This window comes from Zosterops lateralis, assembly GCF_965231275.1.
Source record: "Zosterops lateralis genome assembly, chromosome: 26".
NCBI lineage: Eukaryota > Metazoa > Chordata > Aves > Passeriformes > Zosteropidae > Zosterops > Zosterops lateralis.
In genome coordinates this window covers 997,430-1,025,359 of record NC_139786.1, presented here as the reverse complement: position 1 = coordinate 1,025,359, position 27,930 = coordinate 997,430, and the positions used below count along the sequence as shown (strand labels likewise).

Below are 27,930 nucleotides of genomic sequence, written 5' to 3'. Positions count from 1 at the left end.
AGGCATCTCCAGGATGATACCAGACCAGGACCAGCTGCAGATTCCTGTGTGAGAAGGAAGAGTCCAGGCCTGGCCCTTTTTTCTCTCCGTGTTTTCACTTGTCGGCTTAATTGGCTTCATTCCTGCTTTGCACCAGCACGAGAACAAACTCACCAGGCCTGTGGTCCCCGCCGTGTGCCCCGGGGAAGGCTCAGCCTTGGCGTGATGACACAGTTTGGGGCAGGAGCGTGGAAGTGTCTGGGCACTCTGCCTCGAGATCTGGGAAACCAACCCCCAGATCAAAGTGGGGCGGCCGACGCGCTCAATAAAAATTTGGCACAAGGAGAAAACTTCAACTGGGGGATCTGGACACACATGTCTGTCCTGTCCTGCCAATGGGCAACGTTCCTGCCTCCTAATGGGAGCGATAAGAGCATCACCGAGCTGCCTGAGCAGCTGGCATGAGCCATCTTGCCCAGCACAGCCCCAGGGCGTGCCATGGAAGTTGTAGCATGACCAAGGAGCCCAAAAGATACAGGAGGGTTGAGCCCTGTGGTAACCGAACAGGAGGAACCGTATGGTGGTAAAGCCATGAGTGTGTTCCAACTTGGAGTGTATTGGGAATGCAGATCAAAGCCTGGAGGAATGTTCCCAGAAATCACGGGAGTGGTGGAAGAGGGGGAGGGGGCAGAATGTAAAATCCACCAGGAGGTTTCTGAAACGAGCCAGCCACATCCAGCTGCCACCCTCCGCTTCTACCTGCCCCTTCTCTCTTTCTTTTATCAGTCACTTTAAATCCAGAGCTTTCTCTTTTTCCCAACCCTATTCCATGGTGTAAACCTCAGGACAGCAGGACAAATCACTGAATTAAATTTATCCTAAAAAGAGGCTTGAGCAGGCACAGAGCTGAGTTCATGTGCTGTGGACCAGAAATACAGCCCTGCTCCATATATATATATATATATATATATATATATCCAGGTCCCATCCTCCCCTTCTACCTGCCCCTTCTCTCCTCCTTCTATAGGTCACTTTAAATCCAGAGTTTTCTCTTTTTCCCAACCCTATTCCATGGTGTAAACCTCAGGACAGCAGGACAAATCACTAAATCAAATCTATCCTAAAAAGAACCCTGAGCTGAGCTCGTGTGCTCTGGACCAGAAATTCATCCTCCTCTTCCCTGTGCTCAGGGCAAAGGCAGTGCCTCCCCTGTCCTTCTTGATGGGGTTATTCTCCCCAGTCTCCTCCACAGAAGGAGTAAATTAGGAGCTGTTCTCAGGGGATTGTCACTCTGGCAGCATCAGCTCAAATGTTATTGTTCCATTTTAAATGGAAAGGAAGGAACCGTTTCGCTGCGTTTCCTGTGGGATCTGAGTTCTGCACATCTATTCAATGGGGGCCTGTCTGCCAAGCAGGGGGATTTCTGGAGATTGGAGTGACAGGGACAGAGGGAACCAAACACTTGGGAGACTACCAAGTGACCTTGGACAGAGGGAGGAAGATTTTATGTCTTGGGTCTCCTACATGAACTGCCATGGGAGTTAATGGTGTGAAAGCCAAGGATGGGCAGGAAGATGCTCCAAGAGCTGCAGCCCCTCTGCTCTGGAGCCAGGCTGGGAGAGCTGGGGGTGCTCATCTGGAGGGGAGAAGCTCCAAGGAGAGCTCAGAGCCCCTTCCCATGCCTAAAGGGGCTCCAGGGGGGGATGGGGTGGGACTTTGGGCAAGGGCCTGGAGTGACAGGACACAGGGAATGGCTGAGGGCAGGCTCAGATGGGAGATTGGGAAGGAATTGTTCCATGTGAGGGTGGTGAGGCCCTGGCACAGGGTGCCCAGAGAAGCTGAGGCTGCTCCTGGATCCCTGGGAGTGTCCAAGGCCAGGCTGGACGGGGCTTGGAGCCACCTGGGACAGTGAAAGGTGTCCCTGCCCATGGCAGGGGTGGAACTGGATGAGCTTTAAGGTCCCTTCCAGCTCAAACTGTTCTGTGGTTCTATGCCAGGCTTCCAGTGCTCACCCTCCCTGCCTGACAGGGAACCCCAACAGCCTCACCCATCCCTGTGCTGCTCCTGGACAGGTGGGACACCTGGCTACACCCCCAGCATCCTGCAGCACCTGTCCTGGGAGGTCCAGCAAACCTCCAAACCCCTCAGCTCCCACCCCTGTGTGCACATCCCACCCACACACCCCTCCAGGAAAGTGAAAACTCACCGTGTGCACAAACACAGGCACGTCCCACCTCCCAGTCTCTGCAGAGAAGTGAACAAAGCCCACTCTGGACCCCAATAACACTGTTAACTCACCTTGGGAGGTGAATTCAGAGAAGTGGCTGTGGTTGTTGCCTCCCTTTGTGCTCCTGGCTTGGCATGGACCTCTAACCCTGGGGAGAGGAGCTGGGCTGCCTCAGTGGCAGGGATGTGTTGGAGTCCAGGGCATCCCTCTGGGCACCCTGGAAAGTCACAGACCTCGGTAGAGAGGCCTGGGACCTGAAAAAGAGGGTCTGGGGTCTGTGCAGGGGGGTTTGCCTGGCACAGAGCCCAGGAGGACACAGGCTTTGATTTTGGTCCATGTGAAAAACATCCATCAGAGAGAAGAATTGCAAGTCACAAATGTGTTACTGAGAGTAGTGTAGTTATCACAGGTAAAAGTATGGAGAAGAGCCAGAGACCAGGAGTGACCCAGGGACAAGGCACAGACTCAGTGTAAAATCCCAAGGACAGAAACTTGTGCAGCAACACTGAGCCTTGGGGGCTTATCTGGGGCTGGGGGCTGCTTTGGGACCTCTAAATTCACCTGAGACAGGACCCAGTGAAACCAGAGGATCCACCACAGTGTTATTTTCCCTTTTATTCTGTGTCACCCTCCAGTGTATTCCCTTTGTTCCGTGTCACCCACAGTCCTGAGGTGCCACCAGCACCTGGAGCTCCTCACCACCATCCTGAGCCCATCTTGGGCTCCATTTCAGCCCCACATTCCTCTCCTGCTAATCCTGGAGGTTCCAGATCCACGCAGGGACCTGGCAAACACTCAAACACACCCAGGAAAGTGAACAAGAGAGGCACAATTAGCCCAGGGGAGGTGTGAGCTCCAGGGAGGTGAGGACAGACAGCCCAGGTAAAGATGGGTACAGGGACCAGGCTGAGGAAACATCTCCCCTCCAGGCAAACCCTGCACAACACTCCCCTCCCATGTGGAAATCAGCAATCAAAAGGTGCAATTACCCCAAATCACAGCCCCCAAGTGACAAATAGCCCGGCCCTGCAGGCGCTGCAGGAGCTGCAGGAGGCAGGTCCCAACCTGCTCGCACACATTAAAGAGACGACCCTGTGCTGTTTGTGCTGTCAGAGGGTTCATTATGGGAGCAATTTAATCCAGATTCCCCAGGGGAGAGATGGAGAGCACCAGGGCACCCACACACTCCTGTCCTGCCACAGGTGAGAGTGGCTGCCCAAAACATCTCAGTCCCCTCGGTGGCTCTGCAGAGCCAGGACTGCATTGCTCAGCCTCCACACCTGTGTCCTTCCAGGATAAAATACCTAAAAAAATCCCAAATCTCCCCTCGGTGACTCTGCACAGCCCTAGCTGCATTGCTCAGCCTCCACAGCTGTGTCCTTCCAGGATAAAATACCTAAAAAACTCCAAATCTCCCCTTGGTGACTCTGCAGAGCCCTGGCTGCATTGCTCAGCCTCCACACCTCTGTTCTTCCAGGATAAAATACCTAAAAAACTCCCAAATCTCCCCTCGGTGACTCTGCAGAGCCAGGACTGCATCGCTCAGCCTCCACACCTCTGTCCTTCCAGGATAAAATACCTAAAAAACTCCAAAATCTTTGTCAAAGTTTAAGGAATACCTTTGGCAGATCTATGCCCAACTTCTTGGACCTGGTTTGGACTTTCTGTGAGAGTGAAGATGATGAGCCTGGTCACAAATTTTCACTCTGAGTCAAGTAGACAAGTTTCTTCCCCAGATTTAGGGTGTTAATCAGGTTGTTGAACCTGTCTTCATAATTTCTGGCTGTTGGGTGCTGGGACTTCATCCGTGTTTGTCCCCATGAGTGAAAAAGGAGGAGAAAGAGAAAGGTCTTGACCTCTTCTCTCAGTCAAGGCTGGATTGAGGAGTCCTGGATTTCACTCCTGGCTCCACCAGGAGTGGAGTCCTCACCATAGTCCTGGTGATAACAGTGATGCAGTTTCTAATGTTGGTGAAAAATACAAATAAATACCTTTTAATTCCCCAGCCTGGTCTGGGCCGTGTTAAAATTTGAGTTCTGAGACCAGGTAATGCTGGATAATGACAAATCCCATGGGTTTCCTTTGATAAATTCTTTCTTTCAGTAAGTTCAGAATGTTCTCCCCTCTCTTTGCTCTATGTCCCATTTTCCATCATGATGCTGCTCTTTGCTTTGTCCTCCTCTCCCATCCCTTTATCCTCATCCATCAGGACTTAGGGACAGCTCTCCCATGAGCAGAAATAGTTCTCCCATCTCTCTGCTCTCTCTGCCAGGGCCTGGCACAGGGCAGGGGCTGCAGGCTGGTCACTCACTGTAATTTCTGTGCACGGGAGACCTCTGTGTCCATCCAGGAAATGTCTTTAAGCCATGGGGTGTCTCTGGATGCTGAAAATGAAATTGAAAATGAAAATGAAAATGAAAATGAAAATGAAAATGAAAATGAAAATTCAGGCCTGGCAGGAGCTGTGATTTCCTTTGCCTGTCCCTCAGGCTGGGTGAGGGGATGATGTGCAGAGGCTGCTCCGAGCTCAGGACTGTGGCTCAGCTGCAGGTGCTGCAGCTCCTCTGCAGGGGACAGTGGCAGATGGAAGGGCTGTTAATCCTCTGCAGACAAGGGACTGTCACCACAAGGCTGTTGACACACCACTGGCTCTTCTTTCCCCCTGCAGACGCCTCTCTGGAAACCAGATCTCCAGGATCCCAGGGGAAGCTTTCTCTGGCCTCTACAGCCTGAAGATTCTGTAAGTAACTGTGAGCAACCCCTGGCCCTGCAGTGGTTAAACCCCACAGTGACAAACATGCCCTGTGCTGAGCTGTGTCCCACCCCACAGACTGTGAGCAGGTCCCCCATGGGCATCTGTGCCCAGGGAGAGTCTGCAGAGGTTTCACATTTTGCACAAAACTCACCAAACTCCCTCTAAAGTGCTCCCCAGATGTGGAGTCCAGAGCCCAAATTGGCCCCCACCTGCTCTGCTGCTGTGTCAGGGCTGGGTTGGAGCAGCTCATGGGCTCTGCAGTCAGGGAGGTGCTGGGGAAAGGTCCTGTGCTCTGTCCAGCTCATTGTGCTCACCACAGAGCTCTTCACAGCCCAGGAGGTCTCTGCAGGGCTCTGGAGTGACCTGGGCAGGCTGAGAGCCTTGGGCAGCCTGAGCTCGGGGATCCCAGCCTGCCCCAGGGACCCCAAACTGACCTCAGGGACCCCAGCCTGACCTCAGGGATCCAGCCTGACCTTAGGGATCCAGCCTGACCTCAGGGATCCAGCCTGACCCCAGGGATCCAGCCTGACCTCAGGGATCCACCCTGACCTCAGGGATCTCAGCCTGACCTCAGGGATCCACCCTGACCTCAGGGATCCAGCCTGACCTCAGGGATCTCAGCCTGACCTCAGGGATCCAGCCTGACCTCAGGGATCTCAGCCTGCCCCCAGGGACCCCAGTCTGCCTCAGGGGTCCAACCCTGACCTCAGGGATGCCAAACTGACCTCAGGGATCCATCTGACCTCAGGGACCCCATCCTGACCTCAGGGATCCAGTCTGACCTCAGGGATCCAGTCTGACCTCAGGGATCCAGTCTGACCTCGGGGACCCCAGCCTGACCTTAGGGACCCCAGCCTGACCCCAGGGATCCATCTGACCTCAGGGATCTCAGCCTGCCCCAGAGGTGATGGGGACAGGAGCACTGCAGCCACCAGGCTGTGCCTGGCATCTGCTAAACCCTAATTAATAAAGGCATTGCAGGCAGGACACCCACCCCTGCTGGCCAGAGGGGAAGGTCTAAGAGAAAAAAGCTTTAGAAGCCACACTCAGCTGAGCTGGCTCTGCTGTGGCACCAACACTCACACCTTCCTACCTGTCCCACTGCTCGTGGAGCCACTCTGCTTTTTTTATCTGTGTCACAGTCCCCAGGGTCTGTGCAGGATGTTGAGTGGGAGTCCCTTTTCTCCCTAAGGAACCATCTTAAAAAAAAAACCCTTCTGCAATAAACATTTCATCCCCAAGGGGATGTTTTGAACTCAGCCACAATGTGAAATTGTTGTAGCTGGTCCAGTTTGTGCAGAGAGAGCAGGTACGAACCTGCTCCCAGGATTAGAGAGTATAAGGCTGTTTACTACGTCTTCTGAAGATGTAAAGTATGAATCCTGCCCTAAATCTCAGGGCTTAGAGATTTATCCATCCCCTGCATTAGGCAACAAATCAAAGGAACTGAGGAGAAACCGCAGCTCTCCCACCCAACTTCAACAAGAGGAGCCTTCTGCTCTGGGGACTCGGGAGCTTTTAAAGGTGCTTTTGATCAATTCTGTTTGTGTCAGGCCCCGGTGAGGACTAATGCAGCAGTTCCCAGAGCCACCCCAGAGCCTGCAGGGCGGGGAGGGTGTGTGCTCTGCCCTCCTGGCCCAGGGCAGGGCTCAGTGACACCGACAGGGACACGCTCACCAGTGACCCCAGAGCAGGAGAGGCTTGGAGGATCAGGGCATTTGTTCTGGGCCCTCAGTTTAATGGACATTGAGTGCTGTGTCCAGTTTGGGATGGACATTGAGTGCTGTGTTCAGTTTGGGATGGACATTGAGTGCTGTGTCCAGTTTAGGGAGGACGTTGAGTGCTGTGTCCAGTTTGGGATGGACATTGAAGTGCTGTGTCCAGTTTAGGGAGGACGTTGAGTGCTGTGTCCAGTTCCGGCCCCTCAGTTCAGGATGGACATTGAGACACTTGAACGTGTCCAGAGGAGGCAACAAAGCTGGTGAAGGGATTGGAAAACAAACCAGATGAAGAATGACTGAGGGAGCTGGGGGTGTTTAGCTGGAGAAAAGGAGACTCAGAGGTGACCTGATCACTCTATAACCCCCTGAAGGGTGACTGTGCTCAGGTTGGTCTCTTTCTCCAGCAGCACTGACAGAACAAGAGGACACAGTCTTAACCTGCACCAAGGGAAATACAGGTTGGATATCAGGAAGAAGTTTTTCACAGAAAGAGTGATTAAATACTGGAATGCTCTGCCCAGGGAGGTGGTGGAGTCACCATCCCTGGGTGTGTTTAAAAGGAAACTGGATGTGGCACTCGATGCCATGACCCAGTTGAGGTGTCAGGGCTGGGTTGGACTCGATGATCTTGAAGGTCTCTTCCAATCTACACATTCTGTGATTCTGGGATTCCATCTGGGAAATGAGAGATTTGCTCCAGGCTGTCCTGTGAGAGCCAGAGCTGGTGCTTTGCTCTCAGCCAGGCTGTGCCAGTGACACTGGGTGACATTTGGCGTGACACTGGGGAATGAGGATGGACACAAACCTTCCAGGACAGGCTGCTGCTGCAGTAAATAAGGAAATATTTGTTCTCCATAGAAGGAGACAAGGAATTGCAGGTTTTGGGGTAGATGGTAACAGGGATATTGAGGATGTTGTGTTTATAGATGTGGATGTTGTGTCACAGCTCAGGTGAGGTTTGACAGGTGCCAGGTGAGGCTGTAGTTGGGAATGGCTGCCCCAAACATCACCAGGGGGGGATTCAGGACCTGACTCACTGCAGGGTCAAAAATCTTACCTCTGGTGACAGGGATGTTGCTGATACCTGGGGATGGAAACAATTTTCCTGGTTTAATTTTATTGTCTTAGAGCCCTAGGGCTGATTGCAATCATCTGCAGGTCCACAAGTAAACTCTCTCATGTTTCCTGGGCTCTGAAGGGGCCTGGTGCTTTCCCACTCTTCCCAAAGAATTAGTTTATGTTTTAAAAAAGGATGGGAAACACCCTGGGAATTCCTCCCCACAAACCTGCCTGTGCAGATGGTCCTGTCCCTGCCCTCGCAGTGAATCCCAGAGGTGCTGGAACCTGGACCAGATTCTTGGCTCTGCCTCCTCTGGCTCCTTCACTGCACAAAAAACCACCTGGAAAGTGGCCATGGAGATAGGCCTGTGCAGAAACCAGGCAGGGGTACAGCCAGGGGAGCAGGTGTGTGGAGATTTGGAATGGAGCAGGGGGAAGAGCCCAACAGCCCCACGACAACAAAACATCATCCCACAAAAATGCTGGGACAGGCTGAGACCTTCATGGAGCCTGGAACCAGCCAAGGGAAAGGTGAGGGGTGGTCTCCTCAGCCCCCTCAGACAAGGGCAGGCTGGCAGGGTGGAGGCTCAGCAGCAGAAGGATTCTCCCCTGGCAGGTCCATCTGACACGAAAAGACCACACTCATTCGTTTGGTTGAAGTGAGGAAAAAAAAAGACAGTTTATTATGGTTTAGGGTTTAAGCAGGATTGGGAACCTGGTTGAGGATTGGTAGGTGGAAAGAACACCTCTCTGACCTCAATGGTCAATTCAGAAGTCCGTCACAGAGAGAGGAATAAAAACAATCTCCATTGTTTTGAGAGACTCCAGAAGAAAGGATGTAAACAATCATCAGAAGGCTAAAGATTAAAACGACATCCATCCCTTTGCAGAGGCTTTGGGGGTGCATCTCTCCCAGGGGGCACCCACATCCTCCCCTCTGATGCTCCTCAGTGCAAACTTCATTGCCAGGATCATTGGGAGCCACTCCACGGGCAGTTTTGATTCCTCTGCAAGCTCCTTCTCTTGCAAAATTAACTCCTTGGTCTGTGTTCTCCCAGCCTTGGAGCTTTCTATATGCTGCTTAATGAGAGTATCTGGAAAACTGGAAGATTATCCATCCTTCCAGACCCCCTCATGAGCTGCCTGGATGCCTCTCACCTACAAATGTCTTGGCTGGAGCTGCATCAGCCAGAAAGCTTCCATCCCAGCTGGCCCTGGGGCTGACTTGTGCTGCCCCAGACATCCCACCCTTGCCCAGGAATCCTCCACCAAACCCTGCCCTGCACAGCCAGGATTGCCCCTGCTCTGACTCCTGGCTGAACGTGCTGCAGCAAGGGCAGGGCCTGCTGGCCAAGGAGGAATCCCACCCCAAACTCCACAGGGAAAGGCTCCAAGTGCAACCACAGCCTCACCCCAAAGATGGCTGGGTGCATCCTCTTGGCTGCAGAGCCCACACCCCCAGCAGAGTCTACACCCACACCCACAGCAGAGCCCTCACCCACAGCAGAGCCCACACCCCCAGCAGAGCCCACATCCACAGCAGAGCCCACCCCACACCCCCAGCAGAGCCCACATCCACAGCAGAGCCCACCCCACACCCACAGCAGAGCCCACACCCCCAGCAGAGCCCACACCCACAGCAGAGCCCACCCCACACCCACAGCAGAGCCCACATCCACAGCAGAGCCCACACCCCCAGCAGACCCCATACCCACAGCAGACCCCACCTCCTGCCACTCCATTCCTCAGCAAGCCCCAACCAGCCTGTGGGAGTGTGCAGACCCTGTGCTGCCCACCCTGCCTGCACAGCCTGGGCTGTGAGCACTGCCCAGCCCTGCACAGCTCTTCCCAGCACTGCTCCTTGCTGTCCTGCAGTGCCCAGCACTGCCCAACCTGCCTGCACAGCCTGGGGTGTGAGGACTGCCCATCCCTGCAAATCTCTTCCCAGCACTGCCCAGCACTGCCCATCCCTGCCCATCCCTGCCCAGCATTGCCCAGCACTGCCCTGCACTGCCCATCCCTGCACAGCTCTTCCCAGCACTGCCCATCCTTGTCCATCCCTGTCCATCCCTGCCCAGCACTGCCCATCCCCACCCAACACTGCCCATCCCTGTCCAGCACTGCCCAGCTCTTCCCAGCACTGCCCAGTGCTGTCCTGCAGTGCCCATCCCTGCCCATCCCTGCCCAGTGATGTCCTGCAGTGTCCCAGCACTGCCCATCCCTGCACAGCTCTTCCCAGGACTACCCAGTGCTGCCCATCCCTGCCCATCCCTGCAAATCTCTTCCCAGCACTGCCCATCCTTGTCCATCCCTGTCCAGCACTGCCCAGCTCTTCCCAGCACTGCCCAGTGCTGTCCTGCAGTGTCCAGCACTGCCCATCCCTGCCCAGCACAGTCACGTTGACTCAGCACCACCTGAAGCCTCTCCCCAGAGCTGCCCATGGTTCACCTCCATCAGGGTGGGCTGGGCTGAGCCTGACAAGAGTGACCACACCCCCTACCCAATGACCACCTCAGCAGTCCCTCCTCTCCTCCTCCTGGGCAGTGGGCACAGAGCCTCCTGTGGCCCAGGCCAGGTGCCGACTCCACTGGGCTGAGAACACACATCCAAAACCATCACCAGGAGAGCCACACTGCCCCGAGGTGGCAGGTTTGGAGGTGGCCTGGGACACTTCAGAAATCCCTGGACAGACCCTGCCCTGAGCCCTGTGCAGAACAGAAATGGCTTTGAGACAAAGGCAATGGGGTGGCACATCCCAGAGACGCTCCCATTGGGAGGGAAGGGGAACGTGCAGGGGTTGGAATGTCTTTAATCCCCGTGCATGAGCTCCAGGCACAGTTTCCTGAGGCAATAACAGCCCTTTGACTGTGCTGGCTGAGTCACTTCAGCCTCCCAGCATGGGGACATTTTATCATGCACAGGCCTGCACCTCTCTGTGTGTCTGCTGAGACTCTCTTGTGCAAGGATCCTGCTGTGATGGGACCTGATCCCAACATTTTTTCTGGTCTCTCAGGCGTGGTCCCTGCCAGCAAACAATCCTCCTGCTTCTGGAAATGAAACCCGACCTCTGGGGAGCTGGGATTTGTTCTGGTTGCAGTCAGGCTGCTGTGGGTGGCAGGTGGTGTGTCCATGTCTGCCAGGTCCTGGTGGCACCTGGGCAGTGCCCAGCAAGGTGACACTGCTCCATCCACACCTGCCTTTGAGTCCCTGATGGTCTGAACAGTTTTTCAGTGTCCTCAGCTGCATAAATTCACTCTCCTGCCCTTCTCCCAAGGGCTTTAGCCAGCTCAGTTATCAGGAGGATTTGGAGAGAATTATACCAAGGATGAGGTGAGAGATCTCAGAAGAGGACTTTTGTCCCAGGTGTTTATTCTTTGAAATTCCAGGGGGGAAAGAGGTAGAACAAAGGAAGGGGAGACAATTTATAGCCCCCAGGGGCTGATGGGGATTGTCCTTGGTACCAGACTGTAAGGTAAAATGGTAAAAAAATGGTAAAAAGTCATTCTGGAACATCCAGGGATAAATTCAGCATGGTAAAAATGGTAAAAATGGTAAAAATGGTAAAAAGCCATCCAGGGCTAAATTCAGCATGGTAAAAATGGTAAAAAAAATGGTAAAAATGGCAAAAAAATGGTAAAAAGCCATCCTGGAACATCCAGGGCTAAATTCAGCATGTCTTCTCCTGCCAAAACCTGAGCTCTGTGTCAGAAAAGGCTGGAGCTTTGCTGAGCTTGAGGCTGAATGAAGAACTTGTCTCATGCCAGGGGTGGCCCTGTCCCTAGAATATTATCAGACTCTGTTTGGAGTTGGTTTTTTTGGCTTCTCTGAGTCATGCTCTGATGGTGAGGCTTCATTATGGATTCATTATGTGCAATGTGAGGAAGCTCTGGGTCTTGTCCCAGCCCCAGCATCTGAAATCTTCTCTAAGCTGCCCTGCTGCTGAGAAAAACAGCATTGTCCACCACTGCAGTGGTTTCTGAGGTCTCTGAAGCATCTTCCTTAAATATTGTTTGTCTGCACCAAAACGGCTTCGTTTTGGAGCCAGTCCATGCTGCTGGTGGTCTGGAAAGTCTCTCAGCCTGTTTTACTGGAGAAGGGACTTGTAATAAATGGCAGCAGCAGCATCCAGCAGAAGTGTGACAATGGGCTCTGCTTTGGTACTGAAATCAGATATTTCCAATGATCAACACAAAACACCAGGCTCAGATGTCAGAGAGTCACTGAGATTCAATGTTTGTCCCACCAAAACCCTGACAGCACTTTCTGAAGGCCCCACTATGTATCTCCCTGTGTTCGGTTCTGCATCTTCTTGATTTTTAACAGACATGAATTATTATTCCACCTCACTGGGCTGCAGGAGCCAGGGTTTTATCTCCCCAGCACCACCTGGGCTGCAGAAAAAAATATCCATGTGCAGGAGCAGGAGAGGCAGAGGCTGTGGCAGCTGCCCAGGGTGGGACAGGGGAGCTGCTCTCCATCCCCTCTGCAGGGAACCACTGACACACACAGGGAAAGGCTGCCTGAACCAGGATAAACATGGGGAGCATCTTTATCTGGGTTTATCTGAGCACTGGGCTCAGATGTTGGGAAAGATGGGACAGGAAGGGCTTGTGGATGTGATTGCCTGGTAAGAAATACTGGAGATGTAAAAGCTGTGAGTGAAATAGAAATGAATTTCAGCTCTGAGATGTGATCGTGGCAGGCCGGAAGACGGGGATGAGCTGGAGATGGGTGGAAGGACAGAAAACAAAAGGCCCCAAGGGTGCAGCCCCTCTCCACCCTGCCAAGGCATCAGGGAAAAGGTGGACAAGAAAAGTCTCTTTAGAGTTTAGAATACAGGATGATGTGGGGATAGAGCAGTTCTCATGGGCTGCAGGCAAAGTCTGTAGGGTTTGTATCTGGCGCCGGTTGGTCACTGTAAATTAGAATATTCAACACAAAAGGAGATGGAATGGATTGGGACAAGGTCCTCACTCTCTTGCTCTTACCTCTCTCTTACCCCTCTCAGCTCTTTTCCCTCCCTCACCTCACCCCCTCTCTCTCTCCCTCTCTCTTTGGGGTTCCCTCCAGCCCAGGCTGGTGGCTGAAGGCAAATCCCTCTTTACCCACCACCCTGCAATAAACCCACGTGTCTCTAGAACATCTCAGCTCTGCAGAGTTCCCTCTCCCTGCCCTCCACAGATGCTCCTACACCAGATGCACCTTGGCAGGGCAGAGGCCCCTTTGTGGTGACATTTGTGGACCCCCCACTGCAGCCCCACTCCCCCCTTGGCCCTTCTGCTGCACATCCTGGGCCAGGCTGGGCTGATCCTCCCCTGAAACCACCTGAGGTTTGCTCAACACCCCTGGCTGGTCAACCTGGTGCTTTCCAACTCCTCCAGCTTTCCAGCAACATCCTCCATTTCACGTCAGGCTGTTGCTGTTGGTTTTTTTTTAAACAAAGTTTTCTTTTTTTTTTTTTTTTTTCTAATTATAGGATGTTGCAGAACAATCAGCTGAGCCGCATCCCTGCAGAGGCACTGAGAGATCTTCCAAATCTCCAATCTCTGTAAGTCATTAAAAATCAATGCTGAGAGCTCCACAGTCCCTTGGGGACCCCAGGCTTCCCAGTATTTGAGTCATTAATTCCTTTGTCGAAGATGTTCTGTTCCTTCTTCCTTTTCTTTTCCAATTTATGCAAAGATTGCTGTCACTTAGAGGGGAAGGGAGGGGAGGGAAGTTTTCAAGGAAGAAACAGTGTCTTGCTAGAGGATGTTGAAATTACAGCTCCCCATGTGTGCATTGTGATGAAAAGGCCACCAGAGCCAATGCATATTTCAAGGAATATTGGAAAAAATCCACCCAAAGAGTCTCTGTGCTCTGCTCTGTGGACCAGAGTGGGGAAGGGAGCACAGAGGACACTCTGGGCTGGCAAAGTGCAAGTTGGGCTGTTTTCCCCAGATTGGAGGATAATTGTGTCAGGGTAGAGCTGCTTTAAAAACTTTTAGTTATTCATCTCTGGGAAGAAGCTGAGGCTGTGATTGTGCTTTTCCTCTAAAGGAGCTGTACCCACAGCAGGTTTGTGCTCCTGTGTTCCCTAAAAATCACACAATTTTTGTGTTTTGCTCTTTTGGGCACAGCTGAGACCAAACCCTGGGAGTGCCAGTGAATTCAGGGAAGGTGTGTTTGGTGCAGGGAGCACAACTGAAGCCTGTCAGAGCATCCTGAGTCGGGCTGAAGCACTGAAAATCTAACCTTATCCCTTAATCCTTAACTTCAGTCCTACTCTTACACAGCCCTTTTATATAGAAATGTTGACTGGGAGCAGTTTCTGGGGTTTGGGGCAGAATTATCCCAAATACTCAGGGGGGGCAGTTCCAGCTTTGTCTGTCCAAGCACAGAGATTTCCCTCTCACTAGTAGTTTGGGGTTGTTCTTCCTGGGGAAGAAGCTTTTTTGTCAAACCTAAAACTCCTGGAAGGCAATTTGTGTCCATCACTCTTTGTTTGATCACCTGGAACCACCCTGAAGGTTTTGGCTGCATCATCTTTGGTTGTGGGTTCTCTCTGCTGAGTGAAACAAAAACTCTGCTTTTTCCATGGGGAAAATGCCTTGACTTTGCCTCTGGTCCTCCACTGGACCTGTCTCCTTCCTCTTCCTCCTCCTCACACTGGGCATCCCAAATCTGAGCCCAATTCTCCATGTGTGGCCCTCCCAGTAGGAGTTTGTGTAAATATTAATTTAAATATTAATTTGCGATGGGGGAGTTGGCTGTGCAGGGTACGAACGTTCTTTCTGCCAGAGGAGATTTGAAACATTTTGTTGTTGAAACATCGCTGGGGTTGTGGTTCTTATTAAATTGTGTTGACATCATCATCATCAGTGGCAGAGTCAAGACCTCCTCACTCCAGGGATTTTTGAGCTGAGTTTGTTCTCCAAGGGAGGAATGACATGGAAGGTCATGGAAGTAGCAGGTCAGGACATGGAAAGCTTTTTTATTTTTCTGACTCCATCACTTATATTCACTTTTTATAGAATGGACAAAACTGTGTCTGAAGGGGAATATTGGTTTCCTCCTCCAAATGTAGCTGCTCACCCCAGGCCAAGGGACTCCATGCAGCTCTGCATTAGAGTGATTTTTTTATTATTATTTTTCCCCTCTTTTTCAAATATCTGAGTCATTTTCCACAAGTTTATGAGACTCCTGTGTGTCCATTGGCAAAAAAAAAAAATTGCCAACCTGGAACTCCTACAGGTCACCCACAGCAGTTTTCAGGAATCACCAGTCAGGCCCAGTGTATTTGTGCTGCTCTGAGACTCCTTTTTTTCCATTCTATGGCCCATCAGGACAGTCCATGAGTTACCAGACTTGTGTGGCACCTGGTGAAATATTAACTCTCTGTTTGCACCTTGGCAACACCTCCTGAGCCAGCAGGAGAGATGGGAACAGGGAGAAATTGGGAGCCAACAGGGCTGGGGTGGAACCAGCCCCAGACAGAAGGGGAACTGTGTGTTGGTTATTTTCTTGCTCTTTCACGTATTTACATTTGGTGCCCACGTTAAGTTTGTCCTTCTGGGATTCAGGAAGGGAAAGTGTGTGTCCCTTAGGGATAAAGTGGCCCAGGAGAGGAAAGGGAGGCTTCTCAATGCACAAAAATTTTCTCAGGGTTGTAACAGAAGCAGCAAAACCAAGTAGAGATTGAGAATAATTGTTTTCAGTTCGATCAGAAAAATTTTCAGATCAGGAAAATTTTCAGACAGAGGTTGGCATTCACTGTTAGATTTAAAATATAGCAAAAACCTGTTTTAGTGAACTCCAGCTGTCCAAACGTGGCACTGTCTTGGTTTCTGGGCATTTAGAGAGGATGAGACAGGACACATCACACACATGGAGTTTTCCTGTCAGTAGGAAGAATTCAGCTGCTCAGATTAGAGTCTTTTTTGCTCAGCAGTAAAAAAAAAAAACCATGAAATGCATTGTGGTTACCCCAGTACAATGGTCTCAATTGCATTTTTGAGAAAAGATGTAACGGCCACACACAAGGAGCAATTCACTTCTTCTTTGCCTTCTGACAAGGAGCTAAGGAGCTTTCTCAAAGCTGCCAAACCACGAATTTCAGGTGTACAGAATTTTTCATGGCAGGTGTGGTGTCCCCCAGTGTGGAACCAGCACTGGGAGAACACTCCCAGTTTAATTTTAACTTTTTAACTGCTCTAGATGAGGCACACTGGCTCCCTGGGAGCCCAAGTTACTGGACAGACAGCAAGGCAGAAAATAAAAATAAAATAAAAATAAAATAAAATAATAATTAAAAAAAAAAGGTTCAGGCAAGTTGCAAGTTTCAGTGAGATGGGAGATTCAGAGATTCAGAGATTCAGAGGGTTCCCCTTTGGATTCTTTTCCTTTTCTTGGATATCCCCAGTCCCTGTGTGATCTCAGATTTTTTTTTATTTTCTGACTCTATCAACTTATACAGACTTTGTAAAAAAGCCAAGGATTGGCTAAAGACGGTTGTGACTTCCTGGACCTTATTGGTCACCATCATTATCAATCAAGTTCCTCCTCCCAGAGGAGAACTATTGATAAATTCTAAAAATACATATAATTCATATAATTTACATCAAGCTGTGTGAGAATCGTGCTGCAAAGATTCAAACACTTGAAAGCAAGAAAATTTAAAACAACAGGGGTATCACCAACTACAGGTCAGCAGGGCCCTGCTGTGGTCTGCACCATCCCTCCTCAAGGGGTTTCCATGGTTCACTCTGCCCAGGGATATCAGCCAGCCTGAGGGGGGGAAAGTGTCAAACCCACCCACATCAGACACTCTTGTGCTCACAAAAAACCCTCCCCAGGTTCTCCAGAGCTCCAGCCATGCCCAGACCAGACCCAGACCTGCCCTGCTCCTACAGGATGTGGAGCCATCACCGTCTGGAGCTGTCAGGAAGGAGACCTTGGCAGATCTCTCTAGATGAACACAAAGAAAAAAATTTAGATTTCAAAAGAAAAATCCAGGAGTCTGGAGGCTGATTTATCTGGGGAGCGTGTTGGGCAGCCCAGTGGGGAGGATTAGAAGGAACACGCAGCCCTGATGGCAACGCTGTGAGCCCTGCAGGGGCTGCCAAGGCTTTACGTCATGCTGGGATCCACTTTGTGATCCCCTGGCACGGGCTCTGCCTTGCTGGTGCTTTAGAGGTGCACTAACAACACTCCGTGTGCATTCTGGACGGAAAGAGTCGTGTGTCAGGCTAATTAACGACTTTGCGGTTTGTGAGCGCTCACCTAAAGCAGATGGGCACTGTGTCTGTTCCTCTGCCAGGCAGAAAAGAGTCCAAGGGATTTCAAAGTGAGCAGGTGCTATAAATTATAATTACCAAGCTTTGTCGAGGTAGGGAAAGGCAGAGAGAAAAGAAAGCTGGTGGATTAAGAGATCAAGATAAACTCCTGGTTTTTCTTTTTTGAAATGCCTGTGGAAAGGGTTTTTTCTGGGGGGGAGTTTCTTGCAGGTCAGCATTTTGGGAAGGTGCTTAGCATGTGTCTGGCTCTTCAGGGTGAGTGTTGTCTATCTCAGTGGAGGAAGGGAGGATTTAGTGCCAGGCAGAAGAATTAAAGCGTCAAGATCCTGCACCATGAGATCAAACTCTCCTTTCCCCTTTTCCACACTGCACTTTGGGTTTTCTCTCGTGTTCCAGGCAGGATGCTCCAGGATACTTGGGTGGAAGCCTTGGGGTCATTCCCTCACTCTGTAGCCCACAAGGATTGACTCTTTAGTTGTTGGGTTTGATGGTATCCAGGAAAACAATCTATAACTGTGTCTCCATCCCCTTGTCTCTTGGAAAACACTTGGTACAAGCCTTGTGGGTCATTCCCTGGCTCCGAATCCCACAAAGATTGACTCTTTACTTGTTGGGCTTGATAGCATTCAGGAAAACAACCAGTGACTGTGTCTCCATCCTCTTGTCTCTTAGAAAACACTTGGGTTCAAGCCTTGTGGGTCATTTCCTCACTCTGTATTCCACAAGGATTGACTCTCTTGCTGTTGGCCTTGATGGCATCCGGGAAAACAACCAGCGACTGTGTGTCCATCCACCTTCTGTCTCTTGGAAAACACTTGGGTTCAAGCCTTGTGGGTCATTCCCCAGCTCTGCGTCCCACAAAGATTGACTCTTTAGTTGTTGGGTTTGATGTTATATGGGAAAACAACCTGTGATTGTTTCTCCATCCTCTTGTCTCTTGGAAAACACTTGGTGCAAGCCTTGTGTGTCATTCCTCATCTCTGTATCCCACAAAGATTGACTCTTTACTTGTTGGACTTGATGGTATCCAGGAAAACAACCTGTGACTGTGTGTCCATCCAGTTTCTGTCTTTTGGCAACTCCTCCTGTGAGCAGAAAGTAATTCCTTCCCTCTGTGCCAGCGTGGTCAGTCCCCTACAGCCACCCAGGCTCTGCATCCCTCTGGAATATTTGCAGAATTCTCCTGCTGTTGGAACTCTGGGCACTGAGAATTTTAGGCTTTCTGTGCTCACAGGCACTGACCCCCAAGAAAACCCTGTATTTTTTCTGACCTGAGGTCTTGGAAAAGGATTCCAAAATTGAGTGACAACACTGGGATTGTGGGGGTGGAGTTTGGATAGAAGTCTGTGATATTACAGGGTGGAAAATTTAGAGTTTAAGGTTTTAGAATATAGTAATATAGATATAAAGTAAGATGGAAATTTTAGAGTGGAGGTTGAGTCCTTCTTTTTCACCTTCTTCTTCATGGGTCTGGGTATAAGTAAATACAAAATTACTTATTTTGTAATTGAGTAGAAAAGTCCTCATTGCAGGCCAGGGGTGGCTGGTTATTGGGTTAAAAGTAAAAATAATTTAGGTGTCATTTCTTAATTGGACAGTTTATCCTTAAAAGGCCTCGTAGAGACAGAAATAGGGGCCATTTTTAGTTTGTTAGCTCGAAGTGCTGTAGAACTCATGGTCAATAAGTGCTAAATCAGCCTGAGATGTAACTCCCTGTGCTCAGGTTAATTGTGCCTTTAACTAAAACAATCCACTCCCTCCAGCCCATTAGTTTTACCACCATTTGGGCTCCTGTGGAGGTGCAATAAAAGCTGCTTCATCCCCTGTCCCTTAAGGCAGGTAATTATTTTCATACATGTGGCCAGAGATTAAAATGCAAAAAAATAAAAATGACTTATAGCAATTTGAGAACGTGGACTTTGATGTAGGCAAAGGAGGAAGGGCTCTTCCCACCAGATCAGATCCTCACAAGCATATAAATTCTTATGACAGAAGGAAGAAGAAAAAATAAAAATTCCTTTGGAATCGACATGGCCTGAAGAGCTCAGTCAGTTCATTCCTCATTTCATTTCTTTTGATCTGTTTTGAGATTTGACAGTTGGCTGTTCACAGCAATATTCTCCTCACTAAATCACACACGGGGGTTTGGGAAGGTGTTGTTTCCATTGCTTGTTTAGAGGATAAAAGCTATCAATAAACCAGATATCCATAAAGTCAGTACAGCTCAGTCTGTTGGCAGAGGAGCTCTGGTGGCAGGACCACCTCAGCTCTGATTTATTGGCTACAGAATCTTCCTGGAGCACAAGGAGAGGGGGCTCAGGGCAGAGCAGTGAGATGGAGAATATGGAGATGGACTGAAGCAAAGGAGCTGCAAATATTTCCCTGGTGATTGATGCTGCTACTGAGCACACAGGACCTTGGATTTGTCCTCTGTGGATATTTCTACAGCAGAAAGAATTCCTGCAGCAGGAAAAGGAGCCCAGGGACAGATAGGAGCCCTATCACAGTGTCAACAGAATGTTGTCATTCCATTTGAGAGGACACAAGCTGCCCAAACCTTCCAGTCCCACCTCTGAATTCCCCTTTTTCCTGAGTCTCCTCCCAGCAGCACAACAGAGTCAGTGGAGTTTTGTCCCCACTCCTGTTTTCAGAAGTCTCATCTCCATTTTGGCACTCCAGGCTTTAATAGTATTTCTACAAAAAACATAGTCTGGGAGGGTCCAAGAGCAGACATTTACCACACTCCAGTGGATGCTGCAGGCAGATGTGCCACACATCTAGATGTACTGAATTTAATTTTCAGGTGGGGTGAGCCTTTGCTGAAGTTTGGCTGCTCTGCCACCATCCTTCCTCCCAGGTGCAGTTTGCACAGCCTGGGAATCACCTAAAAATGGCACAGTGGATCCTGAGCCAGGGCACAGACAGGGAAAAGATGATAAATTCTAATTCAGGTGGGCTGATGGCCCTGGAAGGGACTGATGTCTTCTCCTGAGGCCACTTCTCATCATTTGGTTCATCGGTTATAAAGCAAATTTAGAGGAATTGCTGCTGTTCTGCACAGACTTTGAATAGATAAGAAGATTTTTCTGGTTCTGTGTGCCAAGGGCTGTCATTCATCCTGCCAAGCCCTGGCTCTTCCCTCCACCCAGTCTGAGCTGCCACTGGAGATCCATGTTTGCCACCAGGACTGGCAAAAATAGCTCAGCAAGATCAGAGCAGGTTTCAGGAGGAAAAGGTGCATTGGAATACAAATGCAGTTCAGATTTGAGGCTCATTCCTCTGTCCATATGAGCCTGATCCAAATCCCAGGTCTGGGGTCAAGAGCATCCCTGGCTGGGACACAAAGTGCATGGCTGGATTTTATTTCCCATTCCAGCAGCTTTCTTTGCCATCCAGCTCATGTCCCTGTGCTCTTCAGAGTGTCCCCAGTACCTCTGAAAACCATTTTTACTAAAATGAAAAGCAACAATATCTTTTCAAAAGCCATTGGTAAATCCACTTGGCAGAACTATCTTTTACTGGGGCAAAAACAATCTCTTGGTCACTGTTTTCTTGCCAGGAGCCAAGAACAGCCCCACAGGTAACAGCAGAGGGATCAGCCATGGTGGGGTTTGGAACAGCTACAAAAAACACTGGGCTGGGTTTGTGGTTGGGACCAGGGACCTGGTGTCTTTATCCCTCTGCTGTGATTGGGGTGCTGGATCCTAAAAAGCTGCCAGGAAGGAAATCAAATTGTTCTGAGTCACCCCCATGGCCTCACTTACACCACATTCCCTCACTCTGGGTGAAGTTTCTGCTGTGCCCACGTCCCCCCCAGGCAGCCCAGGTGGGTTTGTCTGCTCTGACAGTGCCTGGGTAGATTTTACCTCACCCCAGCAGCAAAAGGGAGCATGGAAAATGCTCAGCATCTGCACAGGGTGAATCATCTCTGTTATCTCTGAGCCCTCTCTGGGGGATGAATCACTCTCTGGAGGAATCTGCTTTTTCCCTTCTGGCTACAGAAAGACCCTATATCTGCTTTCAAGTTCTGTGTGGATACAACTGGGTGAGATGAGGTTTTTCCTACTTTTGGAAGGCAAAATAAAAAATTTCCCTGTCCCCATCCCTCACTTTTTTATCCAGCAAAATGAGCTGATAAAACCAAGCAGAGCAGGGGAACCAAAGTGGGGCTGAGCATCTCTGCTCCCCTGCACACATTTGTGCAGCCCTCAGGGAAATTTATCAGATTTTCTATCATCTTGCCCAAAAATACAAATGCAAGGAGCAGCTCACCCTCTAAACAGGGAGGAATTTCTCTATTAAACTCCAGAGCTGGAGTGGATTTGAATTTGTTGTTCTAGGAGCAAGTCAGAAAAGAGACATGGATAGTGTGTACATCACAAATGTGGATTTTTTCCTGCCAGGAGGAGGAATTCAGCTGCTCAGATTAGAGTCTTTTCTGCTCAGCAGTAAAAATTAAAAAAAAAAAATTAAATGTATTGTGGTTATCCCAGCACAATGGTCTCAATTGCATTTTTGAGAAAAGATTTAATGGCCACACACAAGGAGCAATTGGCTTCAGCAGTGCCACAACAAATCTTCGCTGCATTTGTTTTTCATTCATTACTTGCTGTTTTTTCAGCAATGAGTTGCTGTGAAGTTGATGTAAAGGCAAGGCTCATGTATTTAATGCCTGTAAGTGTCATTCTGTGAAGGATCCCAGGATTCACCCCCCAAGAAGGCAAGAGTGTTGTGTCCAGTGGCTAAAAGTCCAGCAAACTTCAGCCAAAAAATGGAAAATAATACAGAAAATGCATGAATTGGTATCTCCTCCAAGGATGATACAAGATAGAGAAACTGCCCCAACTGCAGCAGATGCCTCATGTGCTCACAGTGTGCAAAAAGAAGCACAGAATCTGAAAAATATGAAACTAAAACCTAAAGCATCACTGTACTGCATTAGTGTGTGACTCTGAATTTTCCCCTGAGCCTGGCCCCAGGCCCAGGGGGGCAATGCCAGGAGAGGCTGCTCGGGGATCTGGCTCATCTGCCCAGCTTTCAGCAGTTTCTATGGCTGCACAGAGATTTTGGCAATAATCCTTGTACCGTTCTGACCCGAGGGGTTTTGGAGGTGTTTGCGGGCAGGGATAACAAAGCCCTCTTGTCTGCACCAAAGGCACTTTGTGTCGAGTCTGGGGATTGCTCTGATTTCATTTCCTGAGCATCCCTGGTGGAGAGCTTCCCACAGAAACCTGCCCCATTGAGTCAGGAGGGAGGACTCATTGCAGTCCAAACTTTCTCACCGGGTCCTGTTCCGCAGCCAACTGCAAACATGTTTGTGTCTCCAGCCTCCATTCACTGCCTGGGATGGTTTGCACAAGTTTCCAGCTGGAAATGGAGCCAGGTAGAATTTGTGAGCTTTATTTGAGGGCTGGGAGCCTTCCTGTGGCACGGCAGGGGCCCAGGTGTGGGAGCTGGTCTACAGGGCAATAATGTGTCATTTACAGAACCACAGGATGCTTTGGGTTGGAGGTGACCTTTAAAGGTCATCCAGTCCAATAGCAGGGACACCTTCAACTACTCCAGAGTCCCATCCAACCCTGGATGTTTCCAGGGAAGGGACATCCACCACTTCTCTGAGCAGCCTTGTTAGTGTTTCATTATCTTACTGTAAAAAATTCCTCCTTTTTATCAAATCTGGATCTCCTCCCTCCGTCACCCCTCGTCCTATTGCTACAGACCCCACTACACTTGTCTTCCCCATCTCCACCCCTCGTCCTATGGCTACAGACCCCACTACACTTGTCTTCCCCATCTCCACCCCTCGTCCTATGGCTACAGACCCCACTACACTTGTCTTCCCCATCTCCACCCCTCGTCCTATTGCTACAGACCCCACTGCAAACTCTGTCCCCATCTTTCTTCTAGGCCCCCTTTAGGCAGGAGAAGGAGCTCTGAGGTTTCCCCAGATCTTTTCCCCAGACTGAGCAGCCCCAGCTCCCTCAGGCTGTCCCCAGAGCAGAAAGACTCCAGCCCTCTGGTCTCCTCTGGGACCACTCCAACAGCTCCACTCTCCCTCCAAATCTCCAATACATTATGGCACCAAAGACACCACAGGCAGGCAGGAGTTTAACCCAGTTTTCCCCTCTCCAGGTGTATCCTGCAGTGCTTTGTCCTATCTCAGCTGATAGAAGAACTCTGCTCCTCTCCTGGGTTTTTTGGGCAGCCTCAGGGACCCAGAACCTCCTGGTTTTGTGTGTCAGCAAGGGCTGAGCAGGACACAAGTGTGGAGCTGGTTTGGGGGGACAGGGTGACCCTGGAGCTGTCCTCCTCCAACTTTCCTCCAAAGCATCCAACCCCTGTCCTCCCTGTCTGTGTCCTCAGCTCCTCACACAGCACTTCCCCTGTGCCCCAGCTCCCTCAGGCTGTCCCCAGAGCAGAAAGACTCCAGCCCTCAGCACAGTCTCCTCTGGGACCCCTCCAACAGCTCCACTCTCCCTCCAAATCTCCAATACATTATGGCACCAAACTCATCACAGGCAGGCAGAAGTTTAACCCAGTTTTCCCCTTTCCAGCTGAGTCCTGCAGTCCTATCCCAGCTGGTAGAACTCTGCTCCTCTCCTGGGTTTTTTGCAGGCTCAGAACCTCCTGTGTGTCAGCAAGGGCTGAGCAGGACACACAGAGCACCAAGTGTGGAGCTGGTTTGGGGGGACAGGGTGACCCTGGAGCTGTCCTCCTCCAACTTTCCTCCAAAGCATCCAACCCCTGTCCTCCCTGTCTGTGTCCTCAGCTCCTCACACAGCACTTCCCCAGCCAGGTTCTTACTCAGCCTGGGAGCTTTGCCTGAGAAAGGAGCCGAGGTGTTGGCCCCAGTCATTGGAGCCTTATCTGAGGAGCTGAGCTGCAGTGACATCACCTCCTCCTTGTGTTACTACAAGGAACTCAGATCCTGTTATGGGTAACTCAATCGAGCCTTTCAAGATAAACTCAGACAGGAAGAGAGAGACACGGTTTGCCTGGAGGCACCAATTAGACATTTCTGGTGAGCTCAGCCCTGTTCATCTGACACACAACTAACACTGGGGCCAGGGAGAAAACAGCTCCTCTCTGTGTCTCAGTGGGCAAAGCAGCACTCACAGCTTCAGTGGCCACAGCTCTCCCTGCAAAAAATGACTTTTCTTTGTGTCCTTGTGCTCTGCTGTGGACAGAGAACCACAGAGGAGCTCCCTGGTCTGGAGAGAGAATAAACCCAGCCCTGCCCCACTCACTGCTGCATGTCATCTTCAGGGGCAAGTCTCCTCCAGCTTTATCAACAGGCGTAAAATAAAAATAAATAAAAATATAAAATAATAAAAAAAATTAAAAAAATATGTTGCAAAAAATTACTGTGAGGATGGGCTGCAGTTTGAGGTCCCAGTGGTGTCTGAGCTGTGGGGACCATCCCAGTCTGTGCTGCAGGACAGTTACTGCACATGAGTGGGGTAAAATGTGCAGGCAGACAGATCTTACTGGCTCTGATGTGTGTGAGAATAGAAAAAAAACAAACCAGCAGCAGAAATTTGGATATCTCCTGCCAGCATGGTACTGAACAGTTCTGTTCGTTTCCAGGCTGCAGCTCCCCTTGTAAAACCTTCATAGGGTGAATTTGCTTCTGCCAGTCACAGACTGAGATTGGCACCACATCTCTTGGGGAACAGAGAGACTGGTTCTGGTTATCCCCTGGTTATTCTGGTTATTCTGCCAGCTCGGGAACACACTTGTACATCCTCTGAAACACTCTGGAAGCATTTATTGGGAAAAAAAAAACAGTTCTTAGAAACTGCTGGGCCTGTGACACAGAAAATACAAAATTAACACAAACCTCAGGACACACTGACTGCACCGAGCACTGCACACACCCCAGAGCTCCCCAGTGGCTGCACTGGTGCCATTGGCTTGTCCTCTGCTCATTGGAAAGGAGGAATTTCCCAGCCTTGACTTTTTTGGCCTTAGAAAAGGACTTCCCTATGCCTGGTTCCTTCTAGAATTGTTCCTGACCCCACCATCCTCTCTGGACTGCTCCTCCTGGCAGGAGGGCAGTTGATTTCTCCTCAAGCATTTCTCAAACACAGACAATTCAAAGCAATGAAGGGGCTCTCCCAAGGCATGTTAGGCCCTATGTGAAGCCAACCTGAAAATGTCCTGCCCAAGGAAACAAACCCTTCCCTTTCCCAGCCAGGTTCTCCTGCCTCCCCAGAGCTGCCACCCCCCAGCAGCAGCAGAGGAAGGAACTGGCCAGTTCAGGCACACTCACATTTGGCTCTGCACAGATGTGAACATCTGCTCAGGGGAAAAGCTGCCTCAGAGCAGTGGACTTTGGGTGTTCTTCCCTCTCTCACCACCCCTGGAGTCCCTAAAAGGGGACATGGAGTGAACTCTGAGGTGACTGCAGGCACTTTTAGGACTTTTTTGAGCCATTGGTCATGTTGAAGTCTCATAAACAGCCTGTAACTCTCAGCAGCTCTGGAGCCAGAAGCTGAGACTTTCAGCAGTGGCTGGTTTTCATGAGCTGTTCTTGAATATCTCACTTTAAATCACCTCCCTCTGCATGCAACAGCCAGGCCAAGGCTCTGCAGAGCTTTGCTTGAGCCTGTGAAGTCACCTGGTGACACCTGGAGTCCCTGGCAGCAGGAATGGGATGAGCCCCTGTCCAAAATTCTGTGAGAGAGGCAGCAAGCAAAGGGTTAAACTTGCAAGGGAAAACCAACGGAGCGATTTGGTGAAATAAAGATTAAAACATCTCCGTGGAAGGTGAGGAGAGCCAGCCCTGGCCTGTGCTGTCTCATTTACCCACTAATCAGCCCAATTACCTCAGGTATAAATCATAACACAAAACACTCGGCGAGCCAGAGTCACACACTGAAGAAAGGAGAGAACTGTTGGGTTGGTTTTTGTTTAGTATAATTGATATAATTACTGACAACTCCGTGCCAAGAACTTCAGCTTTTTCTGCTTCCAGAAGGGAGCAGAGAGCTGTCTGAAAGCCATAGCAATTAGCAATCCCCACATGCACAGCTTTTATTAGAAAGAATGTAAGTCTATTCCAGAAAGAGCCAGCAGCTCCCTGGGGAGGAATTAACCCTCCCTTGGTGCCAGGAGTGAGCCCATGTCCCCTGTCCCCTCATCGGTGCACCTAAGGATTCTTCCCCATCATGCTGAATGTGAAATACCTTCACTGGGCACTTCTTTCTTCCTAATTTTAATTTATCTTGGCTCCAGATTGATGCATCTTGCTGATTCTGAGGTTTCTCATTGGAACCAGCAGAAAAATCTCATTTTTTGCTGCACTGAGGGACCTGTCTGAGCTCTGATCTCCACAGGAGCAGAGCGACAATAATTCACTGGGCACTTCTTTCTTCCTAATTTTAATTTATCTTGGCTCCAGATTGATGCATCTTGCTGTGGTGCTGATTCTGTGGTGCTGGTTCTGAGGCTTCTCATTGCAACCAGGAGAAAAATCTCATTTTTTGCTGCACTGAGGGACCTGTCTGAGCTCTGATCTCCACACTCTGACAATAATTACGTGGCTGGAGCTTCCCAACACCTCCCAGAGGGTGTTTGATGGACACATCCACACCTTGCCCTGTTTCCTCCTGCAGAATTGAGGAGCAGGAGGGTTGGGGTTCATCCAAATCCTGCAGAGGGGACTTTTCACTGGCACCAAGGTGTGGAAATCCCCAGCCAGAAACCACCCAGGAGTGTCCCCAAACCCCAAATTCCTGCCCCTGCACTCAGGGATCCACAAAGCCAAAGTACCTCAAAAACCTCTGTTTCTATAATGCTAATCCTTCTGATGATAGTTCACATACTTTCCTACAAAATCTCTCAAAACAATTGTTTTGATTTTTTTTTTGTTTTGTTTTGATTTTTCTTAGTGATAAACTTTTGTATTAACCACCGGAGTTAGAGAGGTGTTCTTTCCAATAATTAATTTTTAACTAAATCCTAAATACTATATAAATCTTAAATAATAATAAACTTTTTTTTTATTATTTTCCCTGCTTCTACCTGATGGGTGAGTTTAGTTGTTTTTGTGTCTTTAACTGTGACAAATCTCCACTTGTGCTGCATTTCTCACCCCCATGGACATCCCCAGGGATAAAAAGGGCCTTTTTTGAGCTGCTGAACAGCCACAGGGCAAATCCAGCAGCTTTAAAATTATTTTCAGTAAATTTACAGGGATTTGGATGAAAGAATATCTCTGGGAAAAATAAGCAATGCTGCTTTTTTTTATTTTATTTTAACAGTTTATGATGCCAAAAGCTAACAGAATTCTTATGTTGAGGAAGGAATGAAAAAAAAAAAAAGCAAAAATTAACATTTTGCACAGAAGTTTTAATTTTGCTCAAAAAAAGTTCTTGTTTGTCTCAAAACGTTTTGACAAAATTTTCAAATAGAATCCTGAGCTTTACTCTGAGCTGCTGCAGGGTTTGCTTTTCTGATGTTTATTCTCAAGAAGATGAATGATGTTATTCTCTGATTTTTTTTTTTTGTAGTTTGGGGGGCAGCAAGTCAATCGAGGCAGAACTTGCGGTGCCCACTCTCTGAACAGGAAAAAAAATGGAAATCCATTGTCTTGTGCTCTGAACAAAAACACAAAACCTGTGGGAATAGAGCTTTGGGTGGGATGTGCTTTTTGGGCTCGTCTCAGCTGAACAGAAAATGTCCCTTTGCAGCAATGCAAGGGTATTGAAATTGCGGGGGGAAATAGAATTACAGGATCAATCACAGAACCTCAGAATGGTTTGGACTGGAAGGGACCTTAAAGCTCATCCTGTTCCACCCTTTCCCTGGACAGGGACACCTTCCACCAGCCCAGGGTGCTCCAAGTTCTGTCCCTTTGCAGCAAGGCAAGAGTATTGAAATTTGGGGAAAATAGAATTACAGGATCAATCA

At 49.6% G+C, this 27,930-nt stretch overlaps 1 protein-coding gene across 1 annotated transcript in view; it reads left to right on the top strand.

Moving 5' to 3' along the window:
- LGR6 (leucine rich repeat containing G protein-coupled receptor 6) overlaps positions 1–27,930 on the top strand; it is a gene marked incomplete at its 3' end in the record, with an annotated part of 105,562 nt that overhangs the window by 36,100 nt on the left and 41,532 nt on the right. Inside the window, exons 3-4 of the mRNA XM_083878661.1 lie at positions 4,875–4,946; positions 13,218–13,289. Coding sequence (XP_083734787.1) covers positions 4,875–4,946; positions 13,218–13,289 — 144 coding nt within the window. The remainder of the gene's footprint in view (positions 1–4,874; positions 4,947–13,217; positions 13,290–27,930) is intronic.